The sequence below is a fragment of the Phyllostomus hastatus genome, unplaced genomic scaffold (assembly GCF_019186645.2).
Source record: "Phyllostomus hastatus isolate PE091 unplaced genomic scaffold, TTU_PhHast_1.1 phas_contig_113, whole genome shotgun sequence".
NCBI lineage: Eukaryota > Metazoa > Chordata > Mammalia > Chiroptera > Phyllostomidae > Phyllostomus > Phyllostomus hastatus.
Window position 1 is genome coordinate 6,250,905 of NW_025333530.1, and position 13,039 is coordinate 6,263,943.

General features: G+C 38.8%; 1 protein-coding gene across 3 annotated transcripts in view; it reads right to left on the minus strand.

The window, feature by feature from the left end:
• Positions 1 to 13,039, minus strand: part of ARHGAP20 (Rho GTPase activating protein 20) — a 132,413-nt gene that overhangs the window by 9,599 nt on the left and 109,775 nt on the right. For 2 of the 3 annotated variants that reach the window (XM_045840039.1, XM_045840049.1), the window contains exons 10-12: positions 6,848 to 7,026; positions 5,101 to 5,262; positions 1,317 to 1,426 (exon numbers count right to left, since the gene is read on the minus strand). In XM_045840039.1, the coding sequence (XP_045695995.1) occupies positions 1,317 to 1,426; positions 5,101 to 5,262; positions 6,848 to 7,026 (451 nt within the window). The remainder of the gene's footprint in view (positions 1 to 1,316; positions 1,427 to 5,100; positions 5,263 to 6,847; positions 7,027 to 13,039) is intronic. The other variant, XM_045840059.1, reaches the window with a different exon arrangement.

The window sequence follows — 13,039 nt, forward strand, 5'->3', positions numbered from 1 at the left end:
TGGTACAGGCCAAGGTCAGCCTCCAGCTTTGTTTTGCCCCAAGGTACCCTGCCTGAGTTATAAAGCAATCTGAGATGGTTGCTACTTATGCTGGGCTTGGAGATTCCCAGGTGAAGCCAAGCTGTGAATCTAATCTGGCTGCTACTAGGGCTCAGTGAAGGCAGCTGTTGCTTGTTTGATAGGATTTAGGAGCCAAGACCAGCGATTCTTATGGAAAAGCAGCTTGGGTGGGCCCCAAAAGATGGATGTGGCAGAGTCTCTAGGGATTTCCAAGGCAGGTCAAACAGTGTTAACCAGGTTGATGGAGTTCAGATATGGCACCAGCTTGCTGGCTCTGTGGGGGACTTAGAAAAGGGACAATGGCCTCTGTTCACCTTGATGTCAGATACTTCAGTTTCTCCCTTTATACCTCTGGTGCCTTTCAAGCTGCTACCCAAGCACTGGAGCTCAGAAGGAGTGAGTCTGAGTATATGAGTCTGTGTGTTAGTTCTTTTGAGGAGCTGCTTGAGGCTCCAGCGGTTTCTTCCATAACTCAGTGCATGCTGGTTTTTGCAGCCAGAAGTTGTGGGGAGTTATCTTCCTGGCACTGGAATCCTGGGTTGGGGGGCCTGATGTAGGGCTGGGACCCCTTGCTCCCAAGATATCCCTCCTGAATTTTTATCCACGTGAATGTTGGGCCAGCCCATTCTGCATCTGCACCCCTCTTACCAGACTGGATGGATGTGGTTTCTTTAATTCTGTAGTTGTCAGACTTCCATTCAACTAAATTTCTGACATTCTTGAGTGATAGTTATTGCTATATTTTAGTTGTAATTTTGATGTGGTTGTGCAAAGAGGTGAGCCATGTTTGCCTATGACACCATATTCACCAGAAATTCATCAACATTGTAAGTCTAATTCTTGTTTTCTCTATGTCCTCTACCAGACTGAGAGTTCCTTGAGAGAGCAAACATTTTTCTATATGAATTCATTTGCCACATGAGCTATATAAGGAGTTGTCTGGTTAAATATTTACCAAAATTAAGATCATAAGTTTTAGTTTAGGTTTCTAGTATTAGCTATTGGTCTAATGGTTTTCAGCTCTTCTCAGATTTAGATATACAGAAGGTGTATAATGGTCAAGTATGCCATGTTAATAAGATTAGGGAAAAAACAATAATAATGACAGTAGTTAGCATAGATCTATTTTTAAACTGATTCCCCTGGATACAATTTTGATAATCATCATTACTTTAATCATTACTTTAATAGACAAGCTTATAAAATATAAGCTTTTAAAAAGTATTTTTGAGACATGACCAAATTAGAATAATTACCTTTGAATTGTATTTATTTTCTCTTCATCATCTCCTTGATCCATTACACAGACCCAGTGATCATAGAGATCTGATGAGAAAATACTTCCAGGAATATTTCGTAGAAAGTCCTTAGAGAGAGAAAAAATATTTTAAATCATTATTCTCATCCTAAATATGTATTAAAGAAATTATAATATATTTTGTTGAAAAGTTCAGTTAAGTTTTCCCTTCTTTGGAATACACAGATCTCTGTGCCAACTCTCCACTGGTGTGAATACATAGAAACACATGCTTGATTTTTTTTCTAACAAAACCCAGAGTTTTTGTTAGAAAAAAAACAAAACAAAACAAAACAAAACTGGAATCTGGATTACACAGTGAAATATACTGGACAACCTGTTTGGGGTGAAAGGCCCTGTCTGTGTACATGTGATATACTAATACCATGTGAACAGGGCCTGACAAATCATTCTAAATCCCCCTCCCCCCTTTCACATCACTAGTTCAAAGAAATACATGAAGATATCTGTGAGGTTCATAATGTTGTAATCACTTATCCAACCATGCTATCCATATTTACTCGTATGTACCAGGTACTGCTTGAGGTGCTAGGGACAAGGCAGTGAATGAAACAAAGTCCCTGTTATTTTCAAACTTTACATTCTAGTGGTATTGGTGAATAATTCCATCTAGAGGTACTTAAGAGTTTCTCCCTGTATTCCCCATAGAAGGCTCTTACTATTTGGGGGAGGAAGCATCACTGGTAATGGTTGGATTCTGGGGGCCTGGGGTACTACCCCCATGCCTGTTGTTCATTAAATAACATGTCCCTAGCACATCATCCTTCCTGGCACTCAAGACCCTACTCTGCTGAAACCCCTGGTGGGCCTGGGTGTGGTGAAACCAGACTATAACACAAGCAGTATATGGCCAAAGGTGTTTGTTGTTCAACCTTTGTTTATAAAAAGCTTAAAAATAAACTAAATTTGATTCTGGTCCTATGTTCATTTCTGTTCTAAGCCAATTCCCTTTGTTTGTTTTTTTTTTGGCATGGTCTGCTCTCCACCTCAGGAAGCTTTAGGCAGAGAAAAACAATTTCATGTCGAAGCACTGTACCCATGGGTGGCTCTTATTTTTCAAGTTCCTGCTTATAACCTGGAGATAGGCGAAAGCTGAAATTGAGCAATTTAAATATTGCTGGAAAAACAAATCAGCAACTTTACCTATGTGTTTTACAAAAGGCAACACATAACTTGTTACTTATGTGTCATGTTTGTATCACTAATATGAAAGCAGCGATACCTTATTGTTATAGTTAGCTGATCATATGTGTATCTTTCCCACTAACTTCTGAGCTCCTCCAGGGCAGGGGTAGCCCCTCTGTCTCAACTTGCACATTTCAGTGCCAAGCAGTCCCAGACACAGGAGTGGTCATTACTGAATTGGTGCTTTATGTTATATGGGCAAATATTAATGAGGGACAAGGAAAGGCCAAATAGCTATGAACAGATTCTAAGCTCATTTAAAAAAACCTCTTTGCAGTCATGTCCCCTATTGTGATAAAATTTTTTAAAGAGTGGTTAACAAGCAGAAAGACGATTGATCCATTCTGTTGAATTACATCTTTCACTCTTCTATTGTTATCTTCCAGTAGAAATGTAGCTGGATGCCTGTGATTCAGATGTGTCTTTACAAAAGTTACCTCTTTTGGGGTAAAGCTATTGAATTTTCATAATTCCAAACTAATTTTAGTTGCTGCACCTACTTTAAAAGTCAGATTTAGAAGAGGCAAAAATCTATTATTTCAAAGTGGGGCAGTGACAATAGCTCTTTTTTTAAATCTCAGTGGAAAACATACTTATGATCTGTCTTGAAGAAAAACATCATTAAATCTTGAACCTACACTTGAAAGATAATAGGTCGTAACATCTCAATGAACTCTCCACAGCTGGAATAACAAGTTACGAAATGCAACCACCATCACAGATGAGAAAGAATATGAGAGCTGGTTCTGAATTACAATCACCAACTCACAGCACTCAACTGAAAGTCTCCTCCCCTCCAAAATCAGAGCCCAAGTCATCAGCAGAACCACCAAGTTCATTTGAGAGGAGGTTCTTGCAAGATTAAAAATGAACTTTCTCTCAAAGTTCTGATGGATCAAAGTTACAGTGTCTCAAGCAATTTTCTTTCAAGTATAGTTTAAAGAGTTCAACTTATATTTAAGCAAACCAGCATAAGTAAGAAATTAAAGGAAAACTAAAGTACCACTTCTAAATAGTCTTAAAAACAAACAAAACAAAAGCTCAAAATATTTTGGAAAAGAGATCTCCTGTCCTACAACCACTTGGAAGATGTGAGAGTAAAAAACAGTCCAGTGATTATAAAACTTCAACTACTTGCAACCTATTTAACCAGACTTTTCAATTATTTGGATTAGAGTTCATCTTTTGCTTATCTTTGTATAAGTAATATTTCTATAATTTGTAATACTATAAAACTCTTCTCAAATTATACTTTGTAATAGCCTCAATAATTTAGCATAAAATTTTAAGAAGTGTGGTGCCGTGAAGAACAGCATAGTAAGGAAAATTTTCTAAAACATAGGTTTTAACTTCTTAAGAGGTGGGAGAAAGCCTAATTATATGATAAAAAGAGAAAAATTCATTGTGAATATATATATCCCTGACATGTATCTGGCTGAGCATACCATACATATCTTTATTGTATTCCAAGGTTGAAGGGTAGTCACAACCCTGTGCAAAATAAATTAGATGACCTAGTTCCATCTCTCCAGTTCTTCTGAGTGAATCTTCAAGCCCACACTCAACAGGGTTTGTTTAAGAGTAGACATGGCCTATTTACCAAGAAACCTCTGACTGTGCATTAAGTCATGAAGTTAAGATTCTGTACATAGTTGACCATCCAGCAGGAGTGGGGGTGTGTGAGAGTCTTCTTCACTATGTTTTCCTTAGTTTGTTTCTTTGCTTCACACCCTGGGATGCAGGGTGGGGCCTCGTCTCTATCCCTGGCATGGTGCATTCCCACCCTGCTGGGACATGGGAGACTGAGGCAGGTCTGCAGAAGCTATTGCTAGGGTCGAAAGCTCTCCTAATAGCTGGGTTAACTATTTTCTAAAAATGTAAGGCATTCTCAGGAATGTGGGAGGAAAACATTTTAGAAGAGCTCTAACCCAACTATGGATGTGACTTAAGTAACTGTGGAGTGAAGGTAAGAACCATAGGAATGTCAAATGTGGGAAGGGTTTTTATAATAGGAATAATAGGGGAATAGGAGTAATTCATATTCCACTTTTACTTTAAAGACGCATTAGGGTACAAGGAGTTGTATAAGTGAATGGAATTTTCTGTGGTCTTGGAAAGCAATTTTGTTTTAGTTGTTAGGCAAATGTCTGTATGGTAAATTTTTTTCTCAAAATTTAGTAAAGTTTATTTTTGAAAAATTGTGAGAAAGTTATAATCAGGATATTTGTTTTGGTAAACATGTATATATTTTGATAATTTTTAATTTAACTTAATTTGTGTGTGTGTGGGGGGATAGCAGAAGTGAAGATGAGGAGAGTGGTGTGGAATAAAACATTTTAAAAGGCATGACAGGCATGCCATATCATTAGCAGTGGCTTGTAAAGGACAATCTTGACTTTGTGAAGCATTTCTAATACTTTTTAGATTCTTAATCTATTATGGTTCTTTGCAAATGGGAATAATGTCATAATGAAAGAAACCCATTGTCTTTCTTCAGAGCTTCACTGTGGGGTAGATGAAGGGAGAACTTTTCCTACCTTTAAAACAGACGCTATTACAAAAATAGATTCACAGTCTAGTTGTACTTCAACTCCAGAATTCAGTTTCTCTTTCAGCTCTCTGCAAGATTTCATATTGGCTGATTGCCTGAAAATTCCTTTTGTGAGGGGTCCATTTATGTTAAGGAAATAAAGCATATCCTATGGGGAAGCAGAGAAAAAGCAATGGCACTTTACACATACAAGCACTCTCAGCTGCCAGAGGCTGGGATATACTGGGGAAAGTCCTCAAGGACTGCTAGAAGGACCAAAGCCAATTTATTTGTTGGTATCTCTAAATATCTTTTTTTCTATTTACTCAACATCTAAAAACATTTTTAATTTAAACACTTGCTTTAATTAGACTATCTTGTTTCAATGAACTAATAGCCACTTTAAAATAAAAATTTTCTGACTGCTTCAAGGTATCTATTAACTGGTCTCCTCTCTCTCCCCTCTTTTCCGATTATTCTCTAATACAAACTCTTTCCCCAAATATGGAAATATTATTCTCAAACTCCTTCCCCACTTGCTTGCCTTTCTTTTTATGCATCTTCATATGTCATTCTCCTTCCTGTATTTACTTCCTTCTTTCAATATTCAGGCTAAAAATATCTACCCCAGGAAGCCTTCTCCATTCCATTCCATTCTGATCAATCTTACATTTTGCTTTCTTTTAAGCTGCACATCCTCTCCTTTCAGTGTAGAAAAGGAATGGGTGAAAGGTGAAAGATTTATATGATCAAAGAGAAACCAGAAGGGAGATGGGAAGGGATAATTGGGGGAAAAAGGGAAAGGGTTGTTAAGGAACATGTATAAAGGACACATATACAAAGCCAAACGTGGGTAGGATAGAGGGTAGGACGAGGGACGGCTGGAGTGGTGGGGAGTAATGGGGAGAAAATGGAGACAACTGTACTTGAAGAACAATTAAAAAAAAGAAAGGAAAAAAGAAAAGGAATGGGTGTTGTAGATAAGCAACCCATTGGATTTGAAACCTAGTTAAAACACATACTTACTGTGTGATCTTGGGCAAACTTGAAGCTTTAAAAAAATTTTGTACAGCAGGGATGATGAAAACGATGTTAACTACTCCCTAACTCTGTTGTGCAGGGGTAGCAATAAAGTGGCAGGCTAGTATCTGGCACGTATAGATGCACAATATACTGTAAAAGCCATATATCTAGTATAGTAATTAGAAGAGACTGGATGCTCGATAAATGTTGCTTAGCAATGATCATTTACTATATCACTTGGAGACAAGACAAAAGTGGTGGTCTTCATCTGACCCACAATATACAAGAAAGATAACTACATGCCAGAGGATGCACCTTTATGCATAAACACTCAAAATACAAATAAAACACATGCAAGGTTTTCAAAAGCATATGATTGTGTAATCTTTGCTGCTAAAGCAATTAAAGAAGGCTTTCAGAACAATGTAGAATTTAAGAAAGGAAGCGAGAGGAATGTGAGGGATAATGTGAATTCTCTGTCTACCAAGCACATTCTAAATTATCTGAGAAAGCTTATATGGCTCTTTCCTGTGAGAGTATACTAGATGATCTCTTCCTATGATGTCTAAGTTATGATTATGCAATAGCTCAATCAGATTTTTATTCTTTGAAATAGTAAAAAAGATTCTCAGCCAAAGCCATGGATGTCTATAATATTTCCACTTGGGGATAGATTTACCTTCCAGAGCCCTCTCCTTTCCCACTGGTGCTAAGGCCAGAATGAGACTTACCAAGACAGGTTTGGGCAGATTGTCATTTTCACAAATATTTGGCAGAGACACTCCAAAGAGCTGTCCTGCCATAGGAGATGTTGGTGACATGGGCAAGTTATCCAGGTGAGTGCTAGAACCCCGCCAAAAGGCCCAATTTATGATAGATCTTCGCCTTTTAAATGTCTTCTGACCCGAATCTAAGGAAGAAGTGAAGTAGAAAAACTAGTTTAATTCACTTAATCTTATTTCTACAGTTCCATCTTATATTATGCTCATTACTATGGTTCAAAGAAAAAAAGTGCTTAGAGATGTCTTTTGTTACCATTAATTAAATCTATGAAGTTTCACTATAATACTTTATAAATTAGTAAAGAATCAAATATTTGGGTTATTCTCTTATCCATGTTTGGAACATCACTGGTTTGTTTAAATGAGTTTTGACAATGAATTTCCAAAGGTGAAAGAAATGATCCCTTACTGTACTGTAACAAAACAAAAAGTGTTTCATACCAACATATATATTGTTGCATTTTAAGAGTCTCATGCTCTACCAACTGAGCTAGCCAGGAGACAGGCATATTGTCACATTAAAGATGAGACTAGGCACACAAAAAAGTTGAAGATTAAATTAGACCACAATTACACAGTAAGGAAAGGAAGACGGGGAGGAGTAAAAGGGGAAGGGAAAGGCAAAGATGGGGGAAGGAGGTAGAGGAGTAGGAGAGTTGTCTCTATGGAGATATGTTCTCTTGAAACAAAGAATGCTTTATTACCTGAGGTCCCACTCCACTACTGAGACAGGAAGCTAATGTCCTCCATTTCTCCCCCTTTCCTTCCAAATGCAAAGATTTTCAGGTATCTTTTCAGTTCCCAACTTAACCTTTAACGCAGCATGGATGGTTGCAAACATGAATACTTGCCCTCGCCATGGCAAAATTTATAATCTAAGAGGGAAACAGGACTGGTGGTGGTGGGGGAGAAGCAGCAAGTATATTAATAATAAAATATCATAAGGGAGGAACAAAGTATCAGAGTCATTCAGAAGAATAAGAAAGCACATCTGCCCATTGGGTGGGAAGGTGTGATCCAGGAGGCACTGGAATTTTATTTGAATTTCAAATGAACAAGACTTTAACAGAGCATCTAGCATCCTGCCTAACATTTAATCAGTAAGCACTCAATAAATCCTTCTTGAATAATAACTGAATTAAGAAGAGATTTAGGAGGAAAAAGATAAAAAGACAACATTAATAAAAAATGCATAAGAGAGGTCAACTGAGAATCATGATTTTGTAATATCATAGTGCTAAAACATGTCTGATGTCATCTGTCTCTAATTTTAACATAAAAATAGATGGGTGTGCACAGCATTTGATATTTATTTATATTTTTAAATTACATTTATTAATTATGCTATTACAGTTGTCTCAATTTTTTCCCCTTTGCCTCCTCCACCCATCACCCACCTCCAATCCCTCAGGCAATCCCCCCACTATTGTTCATGTCCATGGGTCATGAGCATGAGTTCTTTGGCTACTCCATTTCCTAACTGTACCTTACATTCCCATGGCTATTCTGTAACTACCTATTTGTACTTCTTAATCCCCTCACCTCTTTACCCATTCTCTCCCTCCCCCATCCCATCAGGCAACCATCAAAACCCTCTCCATATCCATAATTCTGTCTCTCTTCTTGTTTGCTAAGTTTGTTTTTTAGATTCAATTGTTGATAGATATGTATTTATTGTCATTTTATTATTCATAATTTTGATTTTCTCCTTTTTCTTAAATAAGTCCCTTTAACATTTCATATAATAGTGGTTCATATAATAATGGATGAAATCCTTTAGTTTTTTTCTGATCTGGCAAGCTCTTTATCTGCCCCTCGATTCCAAATGATATCTTTGCTGAGTAGAGAAATCTTGGGTGTAGGTTCCTGACTTTGAGTATTTCTTGCCAATCCCTTCTAGCCTGCAAAGTTTCTTTTGAGAAATCAGCTGACAGTCTTATGGGAACTCCCCTGTAGGTGACTGACTGATTTTTCTCTTGCTCCTTTTCAGGTTTTCTCTTTGTCTTTAACCTTTGGCCTTTTAATTATGATGTATCTTTGACTGGGCCTCTTTGCATCCACCTTGTTTGGGACTCTTTGTGCTTCCTGGACTTGTATGTATATTTCCTTCACCAAATCAGGGAAGTTTTCTGTCATTTTTTCCAGATAGGTTTCCAATTTCTTGCTCTTTCTCTTCTCCTTCTGGCACCTCTATGATGCAAATGTTGGAACACTTGATGCAGTCCCAGAGGCTGTTTACATTATCCTCACTTTTTGGATTCTTTTTTCTTCTTGTTATTCTGCATGGTTGTTTTTTGCTTTCTTATGTTCCAAATCATTGATTTGATTCTCAGCTTCACCCACTCTACTGTTGTTTCCCTGTAAATTGTTCTTTATTTCAATTAGTGTATCCTTCATTTCTGAGTGGGTCTTTTTTATGCTGCTGAGGTCCTCACTCAGTTCTATAAGCATCCTTATAGCCAGTGTTTTGAATTCTGCATCTGAGAGATTGCTTATCTCCATTTCATTTAGCTCTTTTTCTGGAGTTTTTATCTGTTCTTTCATTTGACCATATTTCTTTGTCTCCTCATTTTGGCAGACCCCCTGTGTTTGTTTCTATGTCTCAGGTAGGACTGCTGTGCCTCCTTGTCTTGGTAGTGGGGCCTAATGCAGTAGGTGTCCTGTAGGGTCCAATGGCACAGCCTCCCCTACCCACCAAGCTGGGTACTCAAGGTGTGCTCTTTGTGTGGGCTGAGTACACCCCCTTCTTATAGTTGAGACTTGATTGCTATTGGCAGGTCAATTGGAGGGATTTACCCAGTCCAGGCAGATGCAAGGACTGGCTGTGACCACTGACCACCAACTTCTGCCCTCCATAGATTATCAGCTGCATGGAGGCAGGGTGGTGATACTCTGACATGGTCTGTTGCAGTCTACTGGGTGTGCAGGCTCTGGGGTTTCCCAGGTGGTGTAGGGCAAGGTCAGCCCCAATCTGTGTTTTTCCTGGGGCCACTCTTCCAGGGCTACAAAGCAATCTGAGATGGCTGTTATTTGTGCTGGCCTTGGAGGTTCCCAGGTGAAGCCAAGCTGTGAATCTGGGCTATCTGCTTCTAGTGCCTGGCCTATGGCAACTTAACAAGAGGTACAGGGGCTGAGGACTCACTGAGGCTGGCTTTTGCTTGTTTGAGAGAATTTGGTAAGCTGTGAAGCATGAGCCTAGACCAGCCATTCATATGGAAAATCTCTGTTAACAATTTGGGTGGGTCCATAAGTTGGGTGGGAAGGAGTCTCAGGGGATCTCCAGGGCAGGGCAAACAGTATTTGCCAGGTTGATGGAGTCTTGAGATGGCATCTGCCTGTTGGCTCTATGGCTTTGTGGGGAGAAGATTCAGAAAAGGAACAATGACCTCTGCCTGCTGTTTTGTCTGGGAGAAAGCTGCGCCTCAGCCCTCACTTTGATTGCAGACACTTCAGTACCTCCCTGTATCCCACTGGTACCTTTCAAGCTGCTACCCCAGTATTAGAGCTCAGAGGGAGAGAATCTGAGTAAGTCCATGTGTGACTTCTTTAAGAGGAACTTCCTGGGACTCTAGAACTTTCTTCCATCAACTCAGTACCCATTGGTTTTTGCAGCCAGAAGTTATGGTGACTTATCTTCCTGTCACTAGAACCCTGGGCTGGGGGACCTGGTGTGGGGCTGGGACTCCTTGCTCCCAAGATATTCCTATCAAATTTTTATCCACCACATGTTCCGCATCTCTATCCCTCCTACCAGTCTGGATGGACATGATTTCTTTAATTTTGTAGTTGTCAGACTTCCATTCGACTTGATTTCTGATAGTTCCGAGTGATGGCTGTTGTTTAGTTGTAATTTTTATGGGTTGTGTGAGAAGGCGAGCTGTGTTTACCTATGCTACCATCTTGACTAAAAGTCCCATTGCATATGATTTGATATTTAAAATAAAGACAACTTTTTAAGGATCCTTTCAGACCTTTCTACCACCCTCTCCTGTCCCAGAGCCCTAATACCTATATATAGGTTATCAACTATAAACTCTGAACAACATTTAAAAAAAGCCTACCTGAAGGGAATAAAGAGGGACCAAAAGAAGATAAATACTTGGGATAAAAGTGTTACACATGGAAAAAAGGCATGGCATGGCACTGGGTTGGTTTTCTATTCTTACAGCTTTTAGTCCAAGCACAGGCCGTAGGGTGGTGGGGTGACTAAAATTTGAGAGAAACCTCACTCCCACTGGCTTGGAGAACTAGAGAACGGAGGTGGAGCTAACCACAGCAGCTGAAAAGCAAGGAGGGAAAATTCTAGGAGGAGAATAGTAAATTATTGGGAATCCCAAATGCTGTGTATAATTTGCCCAAATTTCTATAGACCCCTGAAGCACCCACATGTAAAGCAGATTCAAAATAGCTTGTGATTAAGGCTAATGAGCTGAGATTTGGGGAGCCATCATCCTTGGTGGCACCCATACAGGGTTTGATTCCATTTTCTCCAGTGAGAGAGTGTGGCAGTTGGTCATTAAATGCTGGCTGAGTGGCACAGAGAGCCAACCAAACTACCAGAGGTGACCACATTCCCTGGTGATGGCACGCTGAAGGAGATGATCTTTTCAGGGTGGACATTGTCTGCAGTGTCAAATGCTCATTTCAAATAAATATTTTATTGTCTCAGAATAGGGAGTTGGGGATGGCTGGGGTGCGAGGGGGAAGTTATGGGGGGGAATGCAGACAACTATAATTAACAATAAAATAATTTTAAAAAATAAAAATAAAATTACCCCTCCCAAAAGAAGAATAACCAAATTAAACCAAAGGCTTAAAAGAGCCAAGTTGTAGGAGATAAATAACATTTTACCAAATGGCCTTCAGACCACCATCTACCCTTGGCTTTCTCAGGATGCATAAATGCATCATCAGTGTTCACACACCCAAGTGTAAAGGTCTTTGGTTCTAGAGTCAGGAGCCCAGTTAGACTCTTGGCTCTGACATTTACTTGGGTAACTTAAACTCTTTACTTAACTTTAAAATAAGAATGATATTACCTACCTGTCAAAGGCTTACTGAAAGGATTAAATAGGATAATATATGAAATGTACTACTTTGCCCAGGGCATGGGTCACAGTGATCTTGATTAAAATTAAAGTTGCTAAGACAACAGTTTCCTCCCCATGAAGAGGAACTTCTCCCTACACCCATTCTCCATTTGCCATAACAGCCTTTGAAGTATGTGGACAGGAAGAAATACAAGAATCTGCTTAACTAGAGTACTTTCTTCTTGCTCTGACATTCCTAACCTATTCCATTTTGAAAAACCATAAAAGAAAACTAAACTAATTCTTAAATACAGGAGGGGGTTCCAGTATTCCTAGCAATGTCACTTTGTACAAATGTTTCTTTAATTTTTGTGTGTATATGTTGAGTAGTTGTATTCAGTCTAGTTTCCTCACATTTAACCTGGCTTCATTATTTCTAAAACTATCAGTTTTATTTGATTTTTTAGCTTTTACATGCTTCTTAGGAAGAATGCTTTATCATAAATTTATATACCCAGCTATCCTATGAGTGTAGATATATAGCATCAAGTAGAAATTGAGTCCTGTACTATATTATAAATAGTTTCAGTTGCAGGCATGCCTTTTGTTATGTATAATATTCAGTTTTAGAGTTTATATTCCCTCTGGGACTGAGAGGAAAAAAATTTCATTATAGTTGACTTTCTTTTCTTTTTTTTAAATATATTTTATTGATTATGCTATTACAGTTGTCCCATTTTCCCCCCTTCACTCCCCTCCACCCTGTACACCCTCTCCCACCCATATCCCCCCCCTTTAGTCATGTCCATGTGTCATACTTATAAGTTCTTTAGCTTCTACATTTCCCATACTATTCTTACCCTCCCCCTATCTATTTTCAACCTACAATCTATGCTACTTATTCTCTGTACCTTTTCTCCCTCTCTCCTCCTCCCACTCCCCTGTTGCTAACCCTCCATGTGATCTCCATTTCTGTGGTTCTGTTCCTGTTCTAGTTGTTTGCTTAGTTTCTTTTGGTTTTGCTTTAGGTGTGATTGTTAATAATTGTGAGTTTGCTGTCCTTTTACTATAGATGTTTTTTCTTTATCTTATTTTCTTAGATAAGTCCCTT